The sequence below is a fragment of the Aptenodytes patagonicus genome, chromosome 4 (assembly GCF_965638725.1).
Source record: "Aptenodytes patagonicus chromosome 4, bAptPat1.pri.cur, whole genome shotgun sequence".
Classification (NCBI taxonomy): domain Eukaryota; kingdom Metazoa; phylum Chordata; class Aves; order Sphenisciformes; family Spheniscidae; genus Aptenodytes; species Aptenodytes patagonicus.
Window position 1 is genome coordinate 40560061 of NC_134952.1, and position 27492 is coordinate 40587552.

General features: G+C 37.6%; 1 protein-coding gene across 1 annotated transcript; it reads right to left on the reverse strand.

The window, feature by feature from the left end:
• Positions 1 to 852: 852 nt before the first annotated feature.
• NEIL3 (nei like DNA glycosylase 3) lies at positions 853 to 27492 on the reverse strand. Its single transcript, XM_076336478.1, has 11 exons — positions 27376 to 27492; positions 23908 to 24005; positions 18791 to 18925; positions 17506 to 17719; positions 16229 to 16303; positions 13496 to 13662; positions 9735 to 9904; positions 6166 to 6568; positions 4087 to 4261; positions 3115 to 3271; positions 853 to 1181 (listed from the first exon to the last, which is right to left on the reverse strand). Exons 1-11 carry the CDS (start codon positions 27490 to 27492, stop codon positions 1030 to 1032), a joined length of 1863 nt encoding a protein of 620 aa, XP_076192593.1. The 3' UTR covers positions 853 to 1029.

Consider the following 27492-nt stretch of genomic DNA (forward strand, 5'->3'; position numbering starts at 1 on the left):
ACCACCCCTTCAAAATAGATGCCCAAGGGAACAAACTCCACAAACTTTTGAAGTTTATAGCTTAAATGGGTGGTATTTATAGGGGAGGCATGAAATTACAACTAAATAATTTATAATTTTGCTATTTAATGTATAGCGTAATAGCCTTAGCAACATAAAACAGCAGTTAACTTCCCCTTGATATTAGTGTACCCTACTTTCATGAGGTTTAGGGAAGAGGTACTAATACCAAAATTGTTTCATTTGAGTGTTAGGTGGTAATCTAATTTCTAAATTTAGAGTTTTGTTTATGAAATAAACATTTCTCCATAAACACTTATTCCATAAACAAAACCTTCATGTTGCACTTCTTTAATAGCCATACCTTGCCCTGTGGCTCTTGCCTTATTTCCTATTTAAACTTCTTAAATTTATTTTTACACATTTCAGAATTCCTCTCAAACATTTTACATGCAATCTGCTAGATGACATCTCTTGCCTAAATTTATTTGAGGTAAATACCCATTTCCTGAAACAACTGTTTGTCCAAAACAGTGATACCATCAATCAGTGATACAACCATTCTGAAACATCTTTAGAGAAACTTAGACGGTTAGAATTCGTAACGTGTTTTATGGCAGCTTCATACACAGTCAGAGACTTTACAGAACCTCTCATTTGCAATCTCACCGGTAACTTGTGAAGCACGGCTCCTCAAGCTACTTATCTGCAGCCAGCTCTGGTTACTTCAACCGGCTAGCCTGTTACATTATGTTTGAGATGATAAATATAAGTTATTGCACGCTAACATTTGTAATAATTAGGCTGAAAGCAGCAGAAATGAGGCAATACAGAAAGTCACTTTTTGAAAATAAAACACAACTTTTATTCAAGATGAAACTTCTACTATTGTAACAGTAAGATTTTTAATGTAGGTTTTCTCTCATGCTTTTAAATTATGCAAACTGTGGGAGAAATGACTCGTTAAATAGATGAGCCAGTGATCAGGACAAAATATTTTATTTTAAACGCTTTTCCTTAGTTTAGTCCTTAGTTTAAACAGGACATACTCCTCATTTCGATGAAGACTTCAGATTTTGCATCCTCAGAGGGTAAATGCACTTTATACATCACTGCTCCACCATCCAGGTTAACCTTCCATATTGCTTGTGCCCTTTTTTTTAAAAAACATACAACACATTCTAGAAATACAAGAACAGAAAAAGGAAAGTGATTGCAGTAGCTAATAAAAGCAGTTTATCTTTTAAAACTTGTATGGGTTATATGTAAACAGATACTCACTTCTTGTCTGGCTGCTAAGATAAAAAAAAAAAAAGACATTAACAGCCCAACTGTTCTCTCTGAAGTGTCAAAGTTTGAAAAAGTCATTTAACTTCCAGCTTCAGTAAGATCTTAACATTAGCTGAAGGCAAGCGATCAAAAATGGTTGTTTTCTTTTTGATTTTTCACGTTTAGCTGAACTACAGAAGATCTATCCCTGTGCAAGACATCCAAAAGCACGTACCATTCAAAAATAATCAGACACTTTATCACAGTAATGAATTGTACAAATACAAGTGAGGAACTGCTTAGATAGCAGTTTTAAAGATTTAGATGCATAAGCACAAGCTATCGGTGACATACCATTGTAAGAAGCATCATGTAAAAAGATGGCAAGGGAAAGTCAGACTTCACCACGTGAAGTAGCTTGTTTTGTTCTCAGGTGGAGTTCTGTACCCCACTTTAAACAGTAGGCTTCATGATGAAAGACAAGTATTATTTGAAAAGAGTCCATTGAGCAACGTAAGGATTATAGTTTCTACAGTCTGATCAGAAAAGATTTCCTTCACATAAGGGAAGTTTTAAAAGATTTGAAAGGTATCAAAGGCTACTGAAAAGAAGAAGAAAAAAGCCTCTGAATTTGTGGTGGTTAGGACAAGAATTAATCCATTTCACTTGCACCATGGCATGGAAGATTTAAATTGGACTGAAGTTCCACAACTGTCTCCAGAAAATTAAGTAGTCCTTCCCCATTAAAAAAAAAAGGGGGGGGGGGGGCGCACAAAAAAGCAGTTAGCTCTCAGAAATGACGCAATTAATTCCTAAGTATTTACATAGACTGAAGGACCATTTACAAGAAGCCTTTAAACCCATTTCATCTCACATATTTTTGGTGGGAAGCAACACTACTTCCCATTACTTTCTTTAAAAACTGATTGTCATTCAATAATTTGTGAAGCTATGGCCATATCTTCATTAGTTTCATTTTCCTGGCTATCTATAGTACATGCTCCAAAGATTTGAAGAATTCCGTTTCTGCTTTACTTCACATTTGCTAGCTTAGCATATTCTGTTTACTTTTCCCCTTGCTTCATCAAATAGTGGTAAGACAAGCAAATGTAAACTGAGTTTTAACCACCTAAGAGGTATGGTTTTGTTATGCATTACACATGGATTGGGAAAAAAACATTCAGTAGCAACTAGAATAAAACGTTAAGACCTGGATTTAAAATATGTAATTAAGAAAACTGCAGAGTCGTGTTAATTTTAGGGCAGTTTTTGTCTTTGTTTTCCAAATCTAAGCAAGGTCACACATTATTACAACTATGGTAACATTTAAAGTGTACAGTCCATTGCTGTTTCATTTTAAGCTCTGAGGAAATAAAGCATGAAGCGGTATTAAAAGAGTATATTGACTTTTTATTCGCTTTTATTAAATACATGTTTACACTTACGAAAAAGTCTACCAATTTAAAATGTAATTTAGTTATCCATTCTAAAAAATCACACGTGCTTGAAAGTATGCAGTGCTGTCAAACTTCATTTACATGAAAAAACAGTTCGATTTTTTTATTAGAAATATAACAGTATGTCACAGAATATTGCAAGCTAGATGTTTATTTCAAAACAGCATGCAGCATACAAGCAGTGTTTAGTTTTTATAGGACTATGTAAAATTACTCTTTCCAGATCTGCAGTTCTTTACGTTGTTAGAGCTATTTTACTAATTAACCAGTGAACAGGAAAAAAGACCAAACAAAAACAAACCGGAAATGACCAGGAAAGTTGTAGGCACTTAAGACATCCTGAGGAGCAGGTAACTATAACCTTGACATCAAGGAATAACCTGCATACCTGGCCCATTTTCTGCCCATTGGAAAAAGCCACACTGTTTTTCCTTCCCGAGAGGGCACACAAAAAAGTTCTTTCCATTATTGGGACCGATCTTCAACACAGTCTTCATAACACATCGCTTGCCATGGTTACAAACCGGAAAATTCAAGTCAGCCCACTGCCAAAGGAAACAGGTTTTAGGCACAGTTGTAGCATACCTGATGGCTATGAATTCCTTATTTTAAAATTGGCAATAGAAACAGATCTACAGGGGAGGCCCTAGAAGAAACTCTTCTTAGTAGTTAAGATAGTTTGATCTCTTTTGTGAACACTGATTTTAGATTTTTTTTTTTTTAACATTAATTGTAACTGCACGCACTTAACTAGTGTAACTTTAATTGCTGTTAACACATAGTTTTCTTCAAATTAAGGCATTATAGTCAATGCTGTCTTGAGTTCATCTACTAACTACTTGGCGGTAGGTGACCGAGTCAAACTCTTCTCAGTCACACACACTCATAGCGAGGAGCAATGGCCACCAGTTGCAGCTAGGGAGGTCGGGTTAGCTATTAGTGCAGCAGTGGGAGCAGTTGCCCAGGCAGATTACAGAATCTTCATCCTTGGAGGTTTTCAGGATTTTGACTTGACAGCAACATGGCTGATATTTAGGATCTAGAGGTTGCCTTCTTCAAGCAAGAGGCTGAACTAAACGACTTGTACAAGTCCCTTCAAACCTGTTTGAAATTTCTGTTTTACATCACACAGAAGCAGATTAAGAGCATTTGCACAAGCAGGTGCCGTCTCAGCAGTGAGAGAAGTAACTAAGTTTATAACTACTATTATGCTCTTATTTTCAATTCAGCGTGCAAAAGTATTTCAAATTACCTCAAACTTTAAATGGATCATATTTGTCCACAATTACAGATTACTGGGGCAAGGAGGCTGCAGGAACAAGTGCTTATTACAAAACAGGCCCTGAAGTCTCATACATACTTGAAAGTAGTCACATCGAGTTTCTCTGGGTAGAGGACAGGTATAAAACTGCCTGCCCTTGTTTTCTCCGTCCTTTCTCACAACTCTGAGGCTGCAGAGATGGCTGTGTTTACTGCAGCGAGGATGGCCCGCGCTTAACGTACGAGTGTCATCTGTCCTATTAGCTTGAGGTGTGCTGTAACGACAGGTTACAAAATTACTCCTGCTTAATGTTAAGGGGATTACCAACACCACAGCCAAAGAACTCTCTCCTACCATTACAATAGCTCACTCAGTGTACTTTCACACACGATGATGGCCAGAGAACTTACTTCCCTAATGCACCCTATTGCACCTTGAAAGCTGAATGACGGCTAGTAGTGAATAGACAAGACTGCATGCTTTTCTTGCAGGTATTATACCAGTTTTCCCCAGCATTAGCCCGTGTTTTAAATTATTTCAAAGTACTCAAATTAATCTACAAAACAAAATAAATATTACTACTGCTATTATACCGCACACCCCAAATTCCAACATACTCTAAAAGAGTATTCTGCTCTCGGTGGGAAAAAGACCAATACCAAGTAATTACTCCAGGTTGAAGATATTTGTATGCTTCACAGAACAGACTCCCACCCTCTTCAATAAAAAGTTACAGTAATGCTCCAAATCATATTCGGACAAGAAGTAATCCAGCTGAGGGGATGGAACAGTGTTCTCTGAATGGGATAAAGTTTCTTTCTTCCTCGTGATTGAGATAGTCAGAGATTATCTGAATGCAATACACAAGGCTTTATTTAAAAACAGTAACATGAAAAAGATTAACACTCTGAAATGTATCTGTCCAATATATTTATAGAGCAGAAAAGCAGTGATGAAACCTCAGTGAAAAAAGAAAAGATTAATTCATTCTTGTTAAAGTTATCAGCTTAGGAATTCTATGTTCTCTTTTATGCCTGGAAGATTGCAGTCCTGAAGACATCAGCAGTTTTCTTCCAACACCTCATTAAAACAAAAGAAAAAAAACCCAAAGGAAGTTTTTGTTGGGTTTTGTTACAAAGTGTTTGGTTTTGGGTTTTGTTGGTTTTTGGGGTTTTTTTTTAAAACATTTAGTTTGACGACTTGCTGTAACTACCTGTTACCGTGATTGATACTGTCTCATTTCTTCTTTGCACTCCTCTGTATTCTTAATTATCCTGCCTACATCCTCAGTTCTCTGTAGTTCGCTACTGAGACAGCAAGGAGAAAGTATATTCCTACAGCCTAACCTGGCTAGCCAGTGAGATCCTGTTTCAAAACTGGTACTTCAACAATGCAGGAAGTAATTTCTGTATTTCAGAACAGACACAACCAAGAATTTTGTAGCATATCATTAATATTTCACATTCACCCTGCATAATATACCAGTGTAAGTGACATCTACCTTGCACTCCCGTTACTGTGGTGTATGTCTGCCCAACTTTTCCTTGACAACCCTAATGGGGTCTCACATTTCCCTTAACTAGGCAATAGATGTGTCTGAATAGGGCTGTGTAAATAAAAATTCGGGATAGGTAAAGCGTTGAAGTAGTTGCATATAGGATGGGGAGGAAAGTTAAGAGAAAATAGTGATGGGAGGTTCATCAAGGTACCCGTACAGAGCTTCGTATCGTGGGAGAATGTTGAAAACTGCTAGCTGACAAATAACTTTAATTAGAATATATTCATTCAGCTACTTTCCTTTTGTCATCTTTCACAATGACTTCAAGATCTCTCTAAGCAGATAGCTACTACAGCACTAAGATCAGACAACTCCTTAGGTAGAACTGTGCTTGTTGACCTGTTAGTGCTATACTGTCCTATTCCATGGGAATAGGCCAACTATCCACAGCTGTTTAGTTAAAAGCAGTACTGGCCAGATGCCAAAATCAGGACTTTTCCAGTGACAGCCTAGGTCATTCAGTGCTTTTGAAATCTGAGTGTAATTTTAGTTACCCAAGAATAAGTTACCTCTGGCAGAAGTCCAAAGACAACAGCGTCTGAACCCAACAGCACAGTATTCCATTAATCTTCAGGGATAAAGTTGGTTTATGGGATTATAAAAAGACTTAGAATACATACCTGATTGCTATATTATATTGGTGAACAGAGCGGAGATGATCAGTTTTCTGTTTCTTCTGTATGTGTTTGAAAGCAAGAGGTTGCTGACAGGAGGACAAAGTCAGAGCAGTTACGTGTGTTGAGCAATCCTTGCCCGTGCTTCCCCGTGACTGGTAGACATTGTTTTGGATTTGATTACAATTGCTTTTTGGAGCAACGCACTGAGAGTGTCCATCGGATATTTGGGTATCATTTCTCAAAACAGCTCTGTTACCAAGATCTGTTAAGACAAGAGTTGTAGTTCCAAATGCAGCTTTCCTATTGATCTTTATTTCTGTGCTTGGTTTTCTGAAATCATTACAAGGGTACTTCATTAAGTTTATGTTAAAGGCTGCAGAATCTTCAACAGTCTCTGTCTTTGGAACTAAGGAAAAATAAGTTATTGGTTATAATCCACCTGTGTAGAGTGATACATCATACTTCTGATCTGTATGCATAAGTCATCATACAGGGAGTGAAAGAGTAAGTTTACCATACCATCTTGAAAGATCTCAAAACCTGTCACAGGTTAGATACAGTACCAAATTTCTTACACTAAAAAAGCTCGTGCACTTTTGGGGTCACGTACAACATGTATTTCAAGATAACATTACTATTGCTTGAATAGGACCAGATGTGAATAGTACTCTGTAAATGAGAGCTGTTGGAGAATTAACCATACAAAACTGAATTTGGCCCAAATACAGGGATTAAAATATTTAAATTTTTCAAAATAACCTTTTATAACCCCAGCACTGGGAGATCACAGGGTATGGTACCTCCAGCAGCAACTCATTATCCATTTTGAAAGTATTGTTTTACTATTGACACTAAAAGGAATATTCGTTTGTTGGGTTTTCTAGTGCTTTCAGGGTTCCTGTCCATTCCAAACATTGTGGGCATCCAAACTGATCGATCCCTTACTGTAAGAGGCTTCAGAAGCAAGCAGTTCAGACATTTACTTTGCATTTATTTCCTGATATGAACAACAATATGTTTCTTCACATAATCAGAAGCCTGACTAGCAGGCAATAATCATTCCAAAAGAGTGGGCATAATTTATTAATGCTAGTTTAATAAATAAGGAGTCTGTAGGTAATCTTTCCTGAGAAAAGGGTGAAAAGAAAAACTTCATGGGGTCCCTATGTGCCATCTTTGTTAAGTAGCTGTGAAGCCAGCATGTTCAAGAACAGAGTCCTTTCTTTTCTACCATCTCCAGCGAGTGTCTCCCTCCTACATCTTCCCTCCATACAAGGGAAAGGGAATTAAGCAGAAGAAAAATGGCAGATAAGGCATACACAAGGGCACACTCTCTCCAAAGGCATTCTCACTCAGAAACAAAGACAGACTCCCTACAGTTTACTCTGAACAATACTTGTTTCTAGGCTCTGTCCATTTTGCCACTGCTGCACAGTGAAACATACTGGTTCCAGTGCATTCAGATTTGTTTAAGGAAGAATAGGAGCTTGGCCGTGTACTTAGCAAAGGAGCAAGGAAATTGGAGATGTAATGGTGAATAGTTATCTCTGTCTACAGAATGAATTATTTCGGCTGTATGGCCAGCAGCTAAACACTACGTACCAAGTATTCTGTCCTCAAAAATTCAAATGTTTTTGCTGACAGTAGTTAGTTTTAGAAACGACATAAAAGACAAAAAATGAACAAAGTGAGAAGGCAAGGAATCTTAAAGTCTGAAAAGAGAAAGGTAAGCAAACCCACGTTTAAAAAAATCTCGAATACCGCTCCTACGATGCAAAAATAAGTCTTATTTTTTTTTAAAAAAGAATTTTTGTAACAGTATTCTACCAAACACATCTTCCAATTCCAGGCCTGTTTTCAGTAATGGCATACAGCTCAACAAGTGAAACTTTAGAAGTACAGGAGAAGAAACAGGATTTTGTTACAAAGCTTAAAATAAAGCATTTGTGCACATGCCGTTACATATTTTAAGGTCCAGCTGACAGTATTAATTCCAGGATAAATGTTAGTTGGTAAATCTGAGTCTGTGGACAGATTAAAACTTTCAGCTTTCTGGCACTGATTTTGCAGGAGAATTATGCAAGATTAGCCTCTGCTGGCAACAAGTGTCACGTAAGGCACAAAGCCACACTTTTATTGATTTCTAGCCTGAAGAAATGGACTTTAGGTAGTGTAAGATAAGAGTTTCACACACATCACTCCATTCATAAAAAGAATAACTAGAATGAAGCGATACTTTAAAAAAGCATTGGAACTTATTTTATAAGAACCGAGATCAGTACCATAAAGTCACTTCTTCACTGGCTGGGAATCTGGGGGCACTTTGGAAAGTATGGCTCAAAGTACCATCAAAAGCTATGGGAACGTGACCCTTAATTCCAATTTCAGCATATATACTTTGAGTCATATAGTTAAATTCAGTGAACTTTTAACAAAAGCTCCTGGAGCCTACGTAAAAACATTAATTCTTCTCAGATACAAAAAGCCTGTATATTGTTTACAAATAGCTTTTCTTTCAGTTTTGCAGCACTGGAGCTAGAAAAATAAAGAAATAAGTTGTGGTATGCAGATTTCAGCCACTTCATTGAATAATTCACTACACAATGTGAAATAAGTGGAGTATTAGTTTTTGAGGTAGAAAAGTTTCAGTATGGAATTGTTATAGAATTAGCTTTATCCCTAAAAAGGTACACACATGCACACCTCTAGACTTTGTTTCTTGGAATATGTGTAGCAATTCAAAATGTTTTGGAGCAACAGTCTGGATCCAAATAACTTCCTGTAAATCCCTCCACAGAGTAATTTACTCACATTTTCTACAGAAAGTGAAAAAGAATACAAAGCTCCTCTTCACATAGAAAACAGGTCTCAGTGGAAAGTCTGTCCATTACCTCGCTCGTCCCCTCTTAATATCTAAAGTTCTATAAAGAAATCTGGAGAGAAGCTAGCATGTTACTCATTCCACCTTCCTGTCCCTTTCTAGGTCTCATTCACAAGTGCTTCTGCCCAACAGATCTAGAGAGCAGCATTAAAAGCTCCAGTAAGAGACAAACAACAAGTTTAGGTAAGAAGTCCAGAATCATCCTTACTCTGAACTCAGAGGAAAAAACCTAGCCCCTGAGAAACCTGACATCCTTTTGGAAAGGGTACCAAAATATACGGCTTTTGTTCACATGAAAGAACGATAATTACTTTTCTGCCCCCTGGTGATTTCTCTATCAGACATATGCTGCAAGCTTCTAATGATTTTAAGGAGAGCTGAAAGAATGGCATTTTGCCTCACTCCTTGCCACAATAAAAACAAAGGGTCACTGCAGAGGCTCGTCTATAGAATCCCACCTGCACACAAAGCTGGAAGACAAGACATGACACAACACTTTTAGGGTTTAAGACAAGACAGTTTCCATGATTGTCCATGCAAGATTTCCCCAAAATCTGAGTTTAAGTTAACTAAAGTTATATAAATACAATTCACAATGAGACACTTCTACAGTTCTGTAGTTGTAAAAATGGCATCAAAACCACAATCCTCCCCCCTTTCCCAGTACAGGTTCCAGACAACCTTTCAATACCTTCAGGCCTTGAAGTCAAACAGGCATCACAAATTTCAGCAGAAGGCTTGTTTATTAGGGTACAGCGCATACACGTCCACTCCTCTTCAGATTTCTGAGCTACGTGTTCATTAGAACATGACCCCCTGCCATATGCCCAGCCAATTAGGCTATTTCTAGTTGGCAGTTTCCTGTGAAACAAAAGAATGATGTTAGTCTTCTGTGAAGTTTCTTCTACAAATTGCCTTACACCACCATGTGCAGGGAAGCACAGGACTAGAGAACAAGTAGTACACAGTGTTATGCCTGCCTATCACAGCTTGGACAGCACGTCATGGTCAGAGTTTGATTCTTTTTTTTTTTTTTTTTCTTCTTTACCTCAAGGGCAAACCTTTCCCAATACTGCAGAAGTAATACAAGTAAAAATATGTAAACAAAAATGGACAGAAAGTTAATTATTAACTGATGTACTCTCCAGCACAATGCCCCAGCCTCTCTCAAATTCCCTACCGTTTTCAGGTATTGCAGCAAGAAACTTGGCGAGAAAGGGAGGCTGTTTCAGTACTTTGCCCCCATCCCTTCTACAGAAGGCTTACTAACAAACGCATTACTGGATGAAGAACTGTTCAGAAGCTGAACTACAGAAAGTCACACAATCTAGCAAACAATTTTTTTTGCTCTCATTTAAATGATACCAATTAGACCACTTTGTTATCATAACAGCCAACAGAACTGACAACCTTAGAAGTTAGAAAGTCGTTCTTGTGTGTCACCATTTGCTGGAAAGCCTTTTAACACTTAGGAGTCTGTTCAGAATTAAGGATTTTCATTTTCTTTTTGTACTTTTTTTCTCCTCATCAGAAAGAGTTCAGGAGTGTCCTAGCTGTGACTGGTGAGCCAAAGCTGTACTCCAGACACCTCTATAGATTTAATTTTATTTATTTTCCTATAAATTGTAATATCTCCTATTTGATACCCTGATTTAGAATCATAGTTACTGTTTTACAGACACTACATGTTACCAAGGACTAATTTTGTTACGGTATCCAAACATTGTTAGCATGTGTGTCCTGGCTTCAGCTGGAATAGAGTTGATTTTCTTCCTAGTATCTGGTACAGTGCTGTGTTTTGGATTCAGGATGAGAACAATGTTGATAACACACCGATGTTCTAGTTGTTGCTAAGCAGTGCTTACACTAGTCAAGGACTTTTCAGCTCCTCAAGCCCTGCCAGCAAGAAGCTGGGAGGGGGCACAGCCAGGACAGCTGACCCAAACTGGCCAAAGGGACATTCCATACCATGTGCCGTCATGCTCAGTACATAAACTGCTGCTCGGGAACTGGCTGGGCATCGGTCAGCGGGTGGTGAGCAATTGCATTGTGCATCACTTATTTCGTATATTTTTATCATTACTATTATTTTCCTTTCCTTTTCTGTCCTATTAAACTGTGTGTATCTCAACCCACAAGTTTTACTTTTTTTTTTCCTGATTCTCCCCCCCCATCCCACTGCGGGGGGGTGGGGGGGAGTGAGTGAACAGCTGTGTGGTGTTTAGCTGCCTGCTGGGTTAAACCACAACAATGTTAAATGTAACTTGAACTTACCTGTTCACTAAGATATGCATGTAAATTTTTAAGCACTGTGGTTGACAAGTTGTCAAGCATTTTTGTGGAATTATGCACTTTTTGGAGACTATTTTTAATCTGAAGAATTTAAGCACTTCAATTAATAATGCAAATGCTGTACTTGGGAACTGTTGTAACACTCCTTAGACCTATCACTTATTACGTAATTATCACTCTCTTTAACAGGCTAGATTTCTAAGATAATTGTAGGGATACCCACTACCTAGCATATCTCTTTCACAACAGGAAAAACTAAGGAGGATAATGAGAACTGCTGACATACCAGAGGTCTTGTGCTGTCAAGAGGCAGAACAGACGTTACAGTAGCATTCACCAAAATACTGTGGCTAGATAACAAAACAGCCCAACTAGAAGTGTTAAAACTAGGTATTTTCACATTATTAGATCAATTGTTCTGCTCCGCTATCAAAGATGCATTACTAGACTGAATATATTCAGCATGTCATGTTTTGGAGTTTAATTCCCTGTTGTCCCCCCAGTCCATCGGTCCCCCCTTCCCCCCTTTTTCAAACATGAAATGTGGGGGGAAAGTATATTTTAAAGATTCAAGGTACATTTGAATTTGGTGATGTAACTTATAATGGGTAATTTTTTTCATTTTTTCAGTTGAGCAAAATCATAAGCTACTTGACTTGACCCAAGAACCAGTGGCTTAAATTCTACAGTTTATGATCTGTAGCAAGTCAGTCTGATCACAGGGGCTCCTTTCAGTCTTCAAATGTGAAAAGCTTGGAATGGCAGATAAACCACTTGAGCTAAACATACTTTTATTTGATAACAGTTTCTGCATAATAGAAAACAAAGCAGTAGAACACAAAGACCTGACCATTAGGATGAGGACAGCACAAGAAGTGACCTTTTTATTTTATAGCTACCATTACCACGTTTTTCACTGAAATACACTGCTGTTTAATTATTTGTTTAAAAAAACCATAACAACAACAAAAAAACAAACCAATACTTGTTCTAGAACAGAGAGAAAGATTTTTTTTTCCTTGCATCATTTTCTAGTTATCTGACTCAATGGGACACTGCTGTCTTCCTACCCTTCTGCAAAACATTTCTCATTATTCCTTTCTGAAAATACAGCAGATTGGGGTTATCAGCATGTGAAATATTTATCTTCCACACTGGAATTTTCTATATTTGATGTGTACTCAAAGGTGATTTTTAAGCTTTAACCAAAATCCCTTCAGCCATCTGAATCTTGAAAGAAGGTTGGAGGTGGCAGAGGGATTTGTGTGTTCTGTAAATCTTATCTAAAAAAAAATAGATATATATACACACACACTAATGAAGGCAAAGTTTGCTTTGCAAAGCAGTATCTTTTATTAGGTTGACAGAGCTCAGTATAAAAAGGCAAGATTCTGAAACTTCAGATGAAAATTTTCAGGAATAAACTTAGGTATGTAAGAGAATGAATAAGGTGCTTTTGGAACTTTTACCTTTTGACCCTTTGTGATATCAAATGCATTTTGTGCTTTTCTAAAATAAAAGGAGAAAAGCTGCTGCTAGCACAATTTATGTGGAAATGAAAGTGTCTCTATGTAATACCTGTAGTAAAAGCTTTCCAAATCCGATAAGGAGGAAGAAAAAGAGTCCTAAGCCCTACAATTTGTTGCACTCCGAATTCACTGAAGTTTTAGTCTTCCTCAGTGTAACTCTACAGCCAGAACAAAATTGCATAAATGCACAGCTATTTAGATATTCCAGGACTGAAGGGACTATCCTATGAAAAGAAATAGAGACACAAATTCCTACCTTCCTTATGCCATTCAACTCAGTTGTGTGTAAACATCCAAGCCTATTATGTTGATAACACCAAGAACAAGGGGCAATTTTTCCAGAAGCATTGAATAATTCTGAGTGCTCTGAATTGTTTTGTAATTCCTACATTTGATTAGAGTAATAGCTGTTTCATAACAGATGGGGCCTTTGAAAGTAATTGTATCAAAGAATCAAAGCTTTTAACCATTTTTAAATACCAATGGCCAAAACATTTTTCTTTTGCAAAGTCAAGTGAATTTAGATATAAAATGCACAAGGATCCATTCTACTTGAGAAGTGATGTCCTCTTACTGTAACAGCACTTTGAGGAAAGCAATGCTTAAAAGTGTTGTAAAGTTACCATCATACCTAACATTGACAAGCTGGGGATCCGCCTTTTGACACTGAAAGCAGAAGTAAGTCATCCTGTTACTCTCTCCTAAACGACACACAGTGATCTTCCCGTTGCACTGACCGCAGGTTGGGCGCTTGTATACTTTGTAGTGTTTGTGGAGTGGAGACCCAGTTTTACGGCACTAAAACAGAACGTGTTTAAAACCCAAGTTAGAGACCCAGTATAAATTTTATGTCAGTCCCTTTACAGTTCAACTGAAGCTAAAATAAAAAACCCTACGTAAACTGACAGCTCAATGACTACATAAAGATATTTTAAGGCACACTCATAAGGGCTATCATCTGTATTTCATATTCTTTTATGACAAGAATTGACTTTAAATTGGGTATAATAGTGTCTGGAATTCTCCACATAATGAAATAAAAGACACAAGACAAAAACCATACTAGCATGGTGCAAGCAAATATATGCTAAGGACTTCCTGAGTTCAGGTGGACCAGCTAGATCTGATTCAGCACCAGTCATCTTTGACCTGGCACCTCCAGGAGTGTTCTTAAAGAACTGATGAGTTCCAATCAATGCAGCATAGAAAACAAAAATAAAACAAACATAACACACAAAACCAACACCACCTTCCCTCACACCAAAAAGAACCAAAACCACATCGCAGAGCCAGCTCAGACCTGATGCTACAATTTGTGTTAATCAACCTTCCCAAAACCTAAAGAACTGTGCAATGCATAAATATTCCAGAGATTCTGTAGGAGTTGAGTAGCGCCCAGTAAAGTTGCTCAGCTTCATCTTAGCACTGGCCATGCCAGACAAGATGGCTCATGAAAAGCCAGCTGGCACTACAGCAAGCTCCTCAGATTCTGGCAGAGTCATATTAAATTAAGTACAGTACAAGCCCAAAGGGCACAGTGACCTAAAGAGCCTCCAGAGGGCTGACAACCAGGCACATTTCATGAGACAATTCACATGGAGTCAGCATAAACACCCCAGCTAAAACTGCAGGAAAAAAAAAAAAAAAAACACCAAAAACACAAACAAGAAAAGCCCAGTAGAGATGCAGCCAAGTCTGCAGAGCCACATGAGTTTCTGCACTACAATTGCAGTTCCCTGGGCACAGTTCAAACGGTACCACAGCTGGCCCAGCAATACCAGCCCAGCTCTGGCAGGGTTCAATAGCTCTAGCTCCGTAATGCACGAAGACCCTTGGTGTTTTCCCAAAATACAGGTGTCTGAGCACAGCATATTTGCTTCTGCTGTGCTCTTACTCATCAGCCTCGCTGAATGAGAATGCTTTTGTGGGTACAGTGCAGTAATTCAATCAGAAGGAATTACTAACATATATTTGCATGAATATTCACAGTTTGCTTTCTCCTCAAGGTTTACAGATAGTTTCTTATTAGCAGTTTCCTCCTATCCAGTTACTTAAAAAAACAAACAAAAGCAACAGCTTTTTACACAAAGAAGATTCCCCATCTTTGCATTTGTACGGCGTTAGTACAAATGATACAGTATGATTACTACAAACATTCTATAACAGTCTATAAAAAAAAGATCAAGCACTACCCCTCTTATTAACCTATTTTCATTCAGTTTTTATCTTAAAGAGACTTGGGGGGGGCTAGCTCTCCTTTAAAAGCACTTGACTGGTGAATACTTGCTAAGTATAGATTATAAAACTTTTGAAAATGAATAAACTGAGCTACAGAAAGTTCAACTTGTTTGTTTATTGTCAGTCTAAAAGCCCATGACCTTTAAATCTCCTAGTATTATACTTGTTGCAGAACTGGATGCTATCTCTTCACTGGTAGACTTCACTATGAAGTTTGGAGAATAAAACAATTTCCCTAGCCAACAGACTAAACTACTCTTCAGTGGGTTGGGGGAAGCAGACATTTAAGCAGACTATTAAACAAGTTACATTTTTAGCCTTTATGATTGAAAGATGGTATTAGGAAAGGTAGGTGCCCTCCTCCTAGGCTACCAAAAACATTTTTAGCAGCATTACCTACTTGACTTTCATGATTAGCAAGAGAAACACACAAGAATTTCACTGCTGTTGTTCGTTTCTCGGCATGCAGCTTAAAGAAGAAAAACATACAAGAATTAGTTCAAATTCTCTCTTTTTCTATTTTGGAAAGTTAAAGAGCATCCAGGAATTATGGAGTTTACAGGGGAAGAAATGAAATCCTAGTGAAGTTCTGGCGGTAGGGAGAAGCTTGAATTTATTTCGCTTTAGCAACCAAAAAGTTGTTTCAGTTAGAAAAAAAAAAGTTGTTAGAAGTTACAATCTATTTAGTCAAATAAATATACTTGCAATTTCAGGTTTTATAAAGGAAGCCACATGAATTACCTTCATACTTCCCTGGGCAACCTCTAGTTCCCAGCTGGAAGAGTGACTTTTATGTTATCTTATATATAAGTGTGTGCTTAACCTACATCAATTCTGACATGTTCAGAGTGACGTTACAGCACATGCACAGCAAAACTGTACTGGCCCTCAGGCAGCATCTGTCAAACTCTTCTGCTGCAACTGGGCCAAGGCTGTGCACATCCTTACAGCCTAAACTCCCCCACCTTTCCATCATTTGACAATTCACAATTAATAAAGAGCACACAAACCAACATTCCTATTCATGGAAACACTTGTCCTGTTGCATCTTTTTACTGTTTTCACCAGATGATCACATACAGCTAACACGCCAGAGTCAAGTTTTGGAGGTTTCTCTGAAACATACCTTATAAAAAAGCAGGGTAAAATCACGTGTCATTTTCACCAAGTGACATATATGCTCATTTGTCAGTTGGCAAATCTGTAAATAAGACAAGAGTGATTTTTAGACTATTACAATGCTAAGGGACAACAGCAGAAGGACCTATAACGCAGGGGCACTTTGAACGCCTTCAGCTGATGTGGAATTGCATTGCTTCCCGTTATAATTCTCTGATTTCACATGATATATATCATCTCAGTAAAACAGTACATTTTCACATTCTATATTACACAAACTCATTGTGTGAATGCCAATGTACTTTGCCTCATCCACGTAAAACATTAGGTAAAAATTTCAGTTGTTTTCCTCTATATTGACCTAAGAGTTCCTGATCACAGGAATCATGGGGAGTTAACAACTCTTAGTTCCCTCTTAATTTCCTTGTGGATTATGATATGACCTACCTATCATCAGAGGCTCTTTCCTGCGAGAGATCTTCAGGAAGAATACTTGAGCCAAAGGCATCACAATTAGAGAGATGTATCAACCAAACACATTTCTGTTAAGAACTCAAAATTAAGTCACATTTTTCTTTCCTCTCCCAGCTCACACTGCAGATACAATTAAAATCCAGACTGATCCTATGAAGAACTTTCAGAAATACTATGTTTAAAAAAAGTTTCAGTTACTATCTTCACTAGCTTTCCTTTACATTCTATGTAATCTCAATCTGTTTTGCAAACATCAAACATCTTTTCAACCAAAGCTTGCAGATGCATGTTTGAGGATCTTAACCAAAAAAAAGTATGGTAAATAATGGTAGAAAAGCAAACAATGCCAGCTAGCAGGACAAGAAGCAGAAGCAGCAGATGCAAAAATAATCAACTCTACCACAAACTATTTTGGGTAGTAACTGAACAAAGAAAACCTGAGCACTCTTCACTTTCCTTTATTTATACGCTGACAATTTAATGGTAGCACAACAGGATGCCAGACAAAGTCAGGATTTGAAAGTTAAATGAATTCCCTACTAAGGAGAGGTTTCAAGTTGTAAGAGAGAAGGCTTAGCTCCACAAAATATGTCCACTCTGAGGCAGGAGTAGCAGCAACAGGTTCCAAGGAATGCCATGACAGACATCTCCAGTTATAATGACAAAACATTAATTTAGTGTCTTAGAATAACTTAAGAAATGACAGATGATAAAACAAAGGTAAGAAGATAACAAAATGTTATATAAATACATATTTACATTCTTAATACTTTGGTGTCGTTAAAAACAATCTTGAGACATTTCACCCACCTTAACAGCTGGATGAAGACCACTGTCAAACAGTGCTTCATTTTTTATGATATTTCCCACTCCAGGTAATACTGCTTGATCCAGTAACACATCACACAACATGCGGGTTTTCTGCTGCTTAATCTCACTTTCTGCTCTTAAGAAGCTAAACTTTGGAGAACAGACATCCAAGCTTTCCATCATTCTCACTTTCCGCTCACTCTCAGCTGCATTTCTGGAAGAAAAAAAATACATTAAGAGTTATTTTTATTTTAATTATATGCTAATATAGCATCATGGTTTTAAAAACACATGAAAGTATAATAGAACATTATATGCAGATAACAGAAACCATGAAAATACCAGTGACAGGAAGAGGCACAGAAATTACATTAACCAGCCCTCCCCAAAACAGGTCAAAGATACATGCATGGAACATGTATCTGGTCCAACATACAAGAAATCATTCTCATTTTGTTCATATTAGTTTGAAAAATAATTGCCAGGTCCTTGCTTTAAAACTACGTCCAACATGGAAAGACCATGTGTTTGGACCATGAAACATAACTAACTGTATAGTTACGTGGTCCAGTAGTTACAACATGACAACAAAGATATTTTCAAATGATTATGCTTAACCTAATAAAATCAAGGTTTAAGAAAATAATACAGTACAAGAAGTCTCAGGCTTACATAAGCTTTTATGTTTTGTAATATTAAATATGCATATATATTACTTGAATTTACATGCTCCTTTTCACCCAAGAGCCTCAAATGCTTTAAAATCAAGCTTGCTATGTTATTTTTATTAGCAGTGAGAAGTACAATGCTGATGGACAAAACCATCCACTTAACATCAATTAGAACAATTATACCAATTTGCTTCCAAAAAGAAAACAAAAATAAAAACAAAACCTTGGGAGCATAAAAATTTGAAACCAGTAATCATCAGAGGTCCTTATTCTTGTTAAGGAAGAGAGACTCGCATGGAAATTAAAGGAGCAATGGGGTTCAGCATTCAGATCTAAGGATGGAATTAAATCCAACTTTCATTCCCAGTCTTGACACTAATAAGACTAAGGCATAGAACTACTTTAACTGTATGTAAACTGATACAAAAGTAACAAAATTAAATTACCATACCAATAAATACATTATGTTTAGAAAGTTTTGTTTTATTTCTTTGTGTCTATGATGGCCTCCAAGCACTTAACAATTTGTGTGTGATTTTTCACTATGTTCATAAAAGAATGTTATAAAAAGAAATAAGCAAGCTGTGTTTAATTCGGTTAAGTTTCTGCTTTACCTATACTCTACTGTCGCCTCAAAAAAACAAACAGTATCCTCTGTAAGCTGTATCTCCAAAACCGGTAGTGCTCCATTTCTGTCTTTGCTTCCATCAGGATTAATGCGCATGGAACCGTTCATACCAAAGTGAATCCTCAGAGAGAAAGAGAGTTCTTATGGGTATTTTATCTTAACAATGTTTCCAAGCATTACACTAGTCTATTTTTTGAAGTTATAAACTATTCTTACCTAACCAAGTCAGTATGTACGTACATTAATTCTAGTCATTAAGAGTAACACGGCAACAAACTACTTGCTTACATAGTGCTCAATTCCCAGAGGAGAACCCTCCCCAAGTCAAAACTACTCCAAAACATAGCAGTTTTCCAGTGGTCTTCATAATTCATCATACAGAAGTCAAACCTGATCATTAAGTAACACACTTTTCTAGTGTACCACGCTTAGAATTTTTTCACTTGACACACTGGTCTTCCAACATTAAGTCCTCAGGGTGGCTGAAAGAAATGAGGCTACTTTACCAGACAATTTTCTGTTAAATCAGGCAGAAGTCACCTGATATGAAAGGAAAGATTTCAGTCCCCATATTGCCAACACTGTTATCATATCAAAGCTACTTCCAATAATGCCATAAACAAAGTAATTAGCACCTGCCATATGTTGTTTTCTGCTTTTCTTTGCCTACAACCAAGGCGAAACCTGCAGGTCAATTAAAAATTAATAAAAGAAAGAAACTGAAAAATGCACAGATGGCAAAGGAGTGGAACAGACTCTTTCAAGCATTCCTTTTACAGATCACTAATGCTTTAAGAGGTCTTACATTTTATAATATATTCTACTGGGAGCTAGTATACTTGAGCAAAGGACAAGTTTGACTATGGTCTCATACATTTTATTTATTACAAATTCACCTGCTACATTCAAGTCCTAAAAATCCTTCAGACAGAGGGAGCATCATACTTCTATACATTGTATATCAGAAGAGGTAGATTATTTTGTAGCTACAAAAAGATTTAACAGATTAAACTACACAAATGACCAAAGAAACACAACATCAGGTGTATATTTCCTTTTAACCCCTCTTTGTTACATTTCAGGAAGGATAGGGATTTTAAATATTTACAGATAGGTTAAGACCACATTTCATTAAGCATAGTCTTAAAGTAAACCCTTTATGTAACTTCCTCATAGCATTTATTCATTAATTTTTTTCAATTTTTAAAAACCTGTGTCTTTCCAAAACTCTCTTCTTACAAGTCAGTTCAGGTGATATAGTTATTTCAGCCACTTTTATTTTCAGTAGCCATTTCCAATTCTCAAGTGCCATGAATAGTACTGCACAGGCTTAACAAGTCAAATTTCTTTTTAAACCAAACTCTTGCATCTTGCTACCAAATGTTAACGCACTAAATGCTTCCAGAAAGTTCTTTTTAAAGAAATAGCATTCACATTATTAGCTGATGGTTTCATTTACCAAGCACCAGTATACTGTTTAAAAGGAGCATTAAGAATCACAACTATTAACTACCTTAATGACTTGTCAATTCATGACTAGAGAAAAAAAAATTGTCATCGCTACACACTTACTGAAAAGCCTTAAGAAATTTAGAAAATTTCATTCCAATGTGTTTCATTACCTTTGATGTCCTGAAATAAGGCAAAACAGAAATCTTCCCATTTTAATTACAAATAGAAAAGCCATGCTAATTAAACTTAGGATCTGTTATTCGATGATAGCTAGTAGTAAGGAGTTGATGATTTTTTGTCATTTTAAAGTAAAAAGGTGAGGTTTTAGAATTATTTAGTGCTACACAATATTGTAAGGATCTGCTTTTATTTAAAACATTTTTCCCCATAAAAATAAAAGATTAGTAGTAGCACAGTCAAACTATTACCTGGAGATGTAAAACAGTGACAATTCACATTATCGAGTTCTAAGGGCCAAGATGTAATTTCCAGTCAAGACAGTGGACATCTTTCCTTTAAGGGATTTGGAGTCAACAATTCTCTTTCCTAAGGATATTTGTCTGTTTTCAGTCACACACAAACATATGTGCATTATCAATTTTCAGAAACTTTTCTAAACCATTTATCACTCCAAATTTACATTAATAGCACACTACAGAGACTAAACCCAGGAAAACCTCTCTCACATAACTATCACTTCCGTGGCAAAACATGCCGTCCATGCAAGTCTCTCCTGCACAACTTACAAGTATCAGAGATTTTTTTCAACTTTCATTGATTATTTAAGTGACTTTCAAGGCAAAATTGAAAAAAAAAAAAACCCTTGACTTTCTTCAATGACTTTAATGTCCTTGTTTAAATGGACATCAGAAAGTAGAAGTACTAATTTCTTCAGAAGATGTCATTGCTCATTTGTACTCCTAAAAAAAAAAAAAAAAAGGCTTCTACTGCCCACCATGGAGTGCAAATATATTGAACTGAACTTCGTTTGCTAATTGCTATCCACAACATGGCAACACTTCAAAAGTATCATCCTTACCTGCAAGTCAGACAAGCAGTAGCCAAATTGTATAAAACAATTTCATGGCCAGGTTATCTTCTCCCACCAAGGCAGTCATTCCCCTCTTGAGAAAATCCAGGAGCATTTAATGAGTTAATTACCATTCATGGCCCAGTCTTTCACAAGACATGTCTAACTAACATTATTCCAGTGTGACTACCAGCTTTTTACAGGTAAGCTTAGCAGATGAGAAAAGCTGGTTTTGTTATGTTGAGAAACTATGTACAGGTGCAGAATCTGTATATCAGTAACCCTCCTCATGACAAGAAAGTCCTGTATTTGAGAGTTAGCTCTAATAAAGAAATAATACATCCTCTGAAGGCATATTCCTTATTTCCTCTCCCAATAACAACCCTGGCAGCCAGTCTTAGACGGCTGTAAGATGCATTTTCTGAAGCCTTCCTCTACCTCCCCTCAACATCTTTAAGATACACAACATACATTTTTAAAACAAGAGAATGAAAATCTTCGTTACCAGATAATAAGTAACTTCTGCCTCCTGTGTAGAGGACACCTTTCCTGTGCATAACTTCTACAATGTTTCCAATCAAATAAATGACATGACTAAAGGGACTTCTTAAATACAGTTTCTAGAGCTGATGAATTGATGAAACTTAAGCTTATTATCAAACGATAACTGAAGGTTGTTTTCATTAAGTACAATAAGTTATTGCATTGGCTAGAAAGCTTAAGAATTATATAAGACCTTTCAGGGTCAAAGGATTATATTTTTCATACTAGAACTTGGCCACATTTTCTTTCTCTTTGAAGAGAACTTTTGCAAAATGCTTACTTACATTCCTTAGTAATAGTTTTTTCTTCTGATAATGTCATTCAGTCTGTTGAAACAATATTTTCTTATTGTAATAGCTTTTTTCTTCTGATAATGTCATTCAGTCTGTTGAAACAATATTTTCTTATTGTATAATTTACTCCTTTGCTTATCCAATCAACTCGTAATACATGCAAGTCATTTAAAAAAGGCTAACATCTGTATCAGTTACCTCCCCTGACTTTTTTTTTTTTAAATCTTCCTTTATAACTGACTTATCTTTTTCTTTAAAACTGCTTTTTCCTCTCTGTTTCTATTTAATAAAGCACAATACAAAGCAAGAGAAACTGATTAGGACCATAATCCTATCCTTCACAAATACAGGTAGCTTTAAACATATAGGCAGTCCTGACCTACTAGTTACTCGTATGATTGTCATGTAAAGACTGGTATGTGCTTGTAAGACTAGTTGTGTTTCTCTAGCAGTAGGAGAAATAAGCATGTAGCACTATATCTGATAACCAGCAGGCCCCTGCTACCAAAGATCAGTCTACACACCATTCCAGGTAACTACTAATACATCACTGCCTTTATTTATCCAGTATGCAATCACTGTAAACTGTTGTACTCGCAGCCAAGCATTTTCAGTTCCATCTCCCTCCTGTAACAGCAGTGCTGCTGGCAAAATATTATGTCACAGAATTGTAAGGTATTTGTTGATTATCAGTTTTAAATGAACAAAAATCACAACCTTACACCTTTGTTCAAGATCAGTCACTAGGTGACAAAGACTATGCTTAATGTAGAAGGAATGTTGTTTACCCTTTTAAAGATTTAGAAAGATTAGAATTATGTTGCAAGTAGAAGGGTAAAAGAAAAGCAATACATGCAAGCCTTACCTATTAAATATAAAGGCCTTACTTGTGTATTCTATACTAATTATCATAAAGAATGAGAAGGGATATTTTAATAATCCATTACACTGTGCATTTGGTTAGATTTATTTTTAGCTTTGTAGTACAGAAGCATATTGAACTAGAAAAAGTAAACTAGATTCCAAATACAACCTTGGTGGCTAGTACAAGAAGATGTCCAAGGGGTTAAAGCATATGACAAAATCCTCAACATGCTAACAAACCCCTAATAAGCTCTGCAAAGCATGAACAAAAAATGATTTGGCAGTTTTACCATTTGTCTAGGAGACATGGTTTCACTAGAAAGTTACGAGTTACCTTTACGATACCCAAACCATTCATCTGCCAAATTTCAAACCATACTTCCAAACCAAGGAGTTGTTAATATTGTTTAAAGAAAGAAAGAAAGGCAGCATAAGTATACACACAGAATATTTTAAGTTTGGCTAAGAATATTTCAAGTTAATTTTTTCACACGAGTTTATTATCAGACCAATTGAATCATTAAAAATTAAGTACAGAATTTCAGTCTAAGTTTCTTAAGGAAAGTTAAAAGAAATTGCAAGTACACTTTGTAGTGGAAGATATTAAGTAACTGTAATTGCATGCACTCCTCTGAGGTTTGTCCCTAGAAAATGCAATCTCCTGTTTGGAACAAAGCATTTCAAAGAATAACTCTCCTTTTCAGATAGCTTTACATGGAATTTTAGACTAAGAATAAAGCAATAAATTATCTGAAAATGTAAGTGACTATATCCAGTATTTCCAGCACTGCAGAGAGGCTGCTGAGAAGCTTCTCTGTAACACTAACTTTCAAATCTCTGAAACTGACATTAGCAAGAACAAGATGACCCCCCAAAAACGTACGGTCTGAACGCATAGGAAGCCTTTTTCTCGCCTCTTACCTCAAAGCTTTCTGATCAAAATACATAAAAAGTTCCTTTCCCAGTGTCTCCACACCCCTGTAAACATGTCCAACAAGGAACTCATGACCAGAGGTTCTCTCTTCACTTGCAGCAGTCTGAAAATGAGTACACACACACACAAAGATTAAAACAGAATTTATACTACTTTGATTCTAGCATCAGTACACATTCAGCAAGTAGCTGTATGAACTAATTTTCCAACTTGGACAATATTAAACCATTTCTCCTTAAGCAGCTCTATCAAAACCAATCAGACTATTAACCCAGGAAGCAGACAGTCACTATTGCTAATGCTATCGTAACTTAGCTCGTTCTTTTCTGAATTGAAACAATAAAGCTTTTTTATCAGGGTATTTTATGCCTTTTCCTTCAAGTCATGAAATCACAATAAGAGTTTCAGGCTGATGTAAACTAAACAGGTATAGTTTGAGTATTAAATACTTATCAGAGTGACAATTCTGCCATTTGCAGACCTACATCATTCTCCAAATGCCTTTTGCTGGAGTTTCTATCCAAGCTAATAATATGCTTTCAGTGTTTCACATAGGACATTGTGTATTACAGAAAAGCCTCCACTGAGCCCACAGAGATATTTCTCTCTTCCTACTAGTTAAAAGTCTAATCTCAGAAGATTTGACCAGCAGGTGGGACACTACTAGAGGACAAGAAAAAGATAATTGTGAGATTGAAGCAATAATCTTTTCTTGCTCAGCACATGAAACTCCACTGAAATTATGAAGGGACCTCTACAGGTTATCTGGTCCAAACATCTGCTCAAAGCAGGACTGACTTAGATCAGGCAGCCCAGGACCTTGTGCAGTCAACTTCAGAGTAGCTCCAGGGATGGAGACTCTCTGGGCCCTTGTTCCAGAGCTTCACTATTGTTGTGATGGAAAAATTTTCCTAATACCTAATCAGAATTTCTCCTATTGTTGCCTGCATCTGCTGCCTCTCATCCTACCGTGCACTTCTGACAAGAGTCTAGCTCTGTCTCCTCCATACCTTCCTTTTAGCTGAGGAGAGCAATAAAACCCCAGTTCTATCAGATTCTCCTTGTGCATTACGTACTTCAGCCTGCTAATCCTACCAGGGGACTCACTCTAGTATATTAGCTTTTTCCTACTGGGGAATCAACAACCAGACACAGTAATCCAGATGCAACCTTGCAAGTGCTGAACAGAGGTAGCCTGCTGGCTACACTGTCGTTAGCACAGCCCAGTATGGGGCTGGCCCTCTTCCTTGGAAGGGCACGATAGTGACTTGGACTCAGCTAGTATAGGACCCTAGGTCCTTTTTTTCTTTTTTTCTCTGTGGAGCCATTTTCCATCTGACCAGCAGCCAGGCCTGTGCCATTGCATGACATTATTCTGTTCCAAGTGCAGGACTCCGCAAGTCCTGCAAATGCTGAACTTAAGTTTCTGCCAGCCCATCTTTCTCAGCCTGTCAAGATCCCCCTGACTAGCACCTCAAGTTCCCCAGAACCTGCTGAAACCTGCAAGCAGTATATTCACTGTCATCAGAGCCCTAACTGCAAGGCACAGATATGTGTACCAGTGCTTCGATCACAACACTCAATTGCAAAGCAAATATGCATTAAAGTGATTCTGGCAAACGAGCAAGGCTTCAGCTAGTTAGTGAAATTTCAGAGCTACTCTCTATACAATCTCCCACTGTATTATTACCTTGAAGTGATATACATTTAGAGGGTTTTATGGTTATTATTCTGTCAAGTAGAAAAATCAAAATATTTTTTGCATAACATCAATATCATTTACTTTGCCTATTATCAAAAGCAAAGAAGAAAGCAAAATTTTGCTCTCATGTAAACAGTTCATCCCTTCCAATAAAAGTATTAAAGTAAGTTAGTGTGCAACAAGGTTTATTTTAGTTTTAAGCCACTCAGGTTTGTTTAAACTAAACCAGAGTAAGAAGTGACTGAGATAGAAAACTAACTTGTTTTTTCAAAATATTTTAAGTTAAATTCATGCCACTTTGGTATCAGGTGAGCCTTTACAGTCATCATAGCACAAACTCTCTTAAACAGTGTAGTCTTCAGCAGCAGCAAAGGCTTTGACCATGGTTAGCAGCCACTGAGATCTAAAAAGCCCAAGACTGTTATGATGGTCATTTGCCAATAAATAGTCTGCCCTGAGGTGACTTCTACTGTACAAAGTTATGAACATCAATATATTTGAGGGAATGAAATTTCTTTTTGAAACTATAGGAGCATAAATCCTTACTTCAAAAAGCTTAGCCCTGAAAGATACAAACCTATAAAGACTGATCTGTTGACTGCCTATCTTAGACAGACATATCTTCAACCACATTCTTCCTTAAATTGTTCTTTCATTGAAGTACTATCTTATTGAGCCTTAATCACAAACTCTCCTACACTGCCTTTTATACACTGAAGGTGGGGAAAAAATTCCCACCTTTCTGTCTGGAGGCATCCAACATACTTGGGACACAAGCAATGCACAATTTCTCACAGTTGAGCAAAACCATGAAACCAGGCATGAAAAAAAAATACCCTAGCCACCTCTGTAATCAAAACCAGCGGACTGTATCTTCACAGCTCATCAACTAGGCCTGCTTACTGACATCCTAACTTCTTCTACCAGAAGGTCTCACAAGCCCCAGCAGAGTTTTATACTGGTGAATCATTTTATGCTACCAACAAAAAGGACAAAAACTAGTAGAAAAATTACATACTGTGTACCCTGAGAGCAGATGCCACATTCTTTATTTATTTAAATAGTTGGTCTAATTGAAATGCTTTAAAAAAAAGTTATAGAATTAAAAGTTCCTTTTCTGCAGGCAGCCGTGCACCTTTCTCTCATCATGTTTCATTCAGACTTGTGAAGACTTACGAGATTATGAGAAAATTAAAATTAGGAACTGCCACTATAATTTTCCTTGTATTGTACGTTTCCTGAAGCTAAATGATATTTTAAAATTTACCCTAAGTGAACAAGAGCGATTCTAAAAGCTTTCCCTCGTTATTTCTAAACCCCCCTATGTTTCTACAGCTTCAGCACCTCTTTACACATCCGACCTGCTAAGGCTTATTTATTATGTTGATGACAAGAATATTTTATAATTTAAAGGAAGAATAAAGACAGTATCCACAGACGACCCCCCAGACGACGGCAGCCGGGGCGCAGGAGCTCTGCCGCAGCGGGGGGCGGGAGGGGAGGCCACGTCGACCGCGCCAGCCGTCCTACCCCGTGCTCAGGCCCGCCAGCCCCGCGTCCCCGCACCCCAGCGACTCCTGACGTCCCCGAGATTCGTTTCCTCTCCCGCAAACCTGGCGGCGCCTACCACCGCGCACACCCAGGGGCTCAAGCTCTGCGCCCCCCAGCCCGGCCCTGCGCTGCGCTGCCCCTGAGGAGAGGCGGCCGCGCTGCCCCGCCCCGCCAACGGCCGCCGAGGCGCCCGGCCCCTCACCGCGCCGCCGGCTGCGGCTGGCGGAGCGCTGCGCCGCGCGCTCCGCACCGCCTGGCCCCGCCGCACCCGCGCCCGCAGCCTCTCTCCGTAGAGCGCGCAGCCCGGGCCCTCCACCAT

Excerpts from the sequence above, each read along its gene's own strand:
- NEIL3 (XM_076336478.1), bottom strand. The coding sequence starts at position 27,492 with ATGGTGGAGGGCCCGGGCTGCGCGCTCTACGGAGAGAGGCTGCGGGCG. Across the intron at positions 24,006-27,375 it reads CAGCCGCAGCCGGCGGCGCG|AGAACCTCTGGTCATGAGTT; the intron begins GTGAGGGGCCGG and ends GCAAGTGAAGAG. Across the intron at positions 3,272-4,086 it reads CTCGATGTGACTACTTTCAA|TGGGCTGACTTGAATTTTCC; the intron begins GTATGTATGAGA and ends TTCCTTTGGCAG.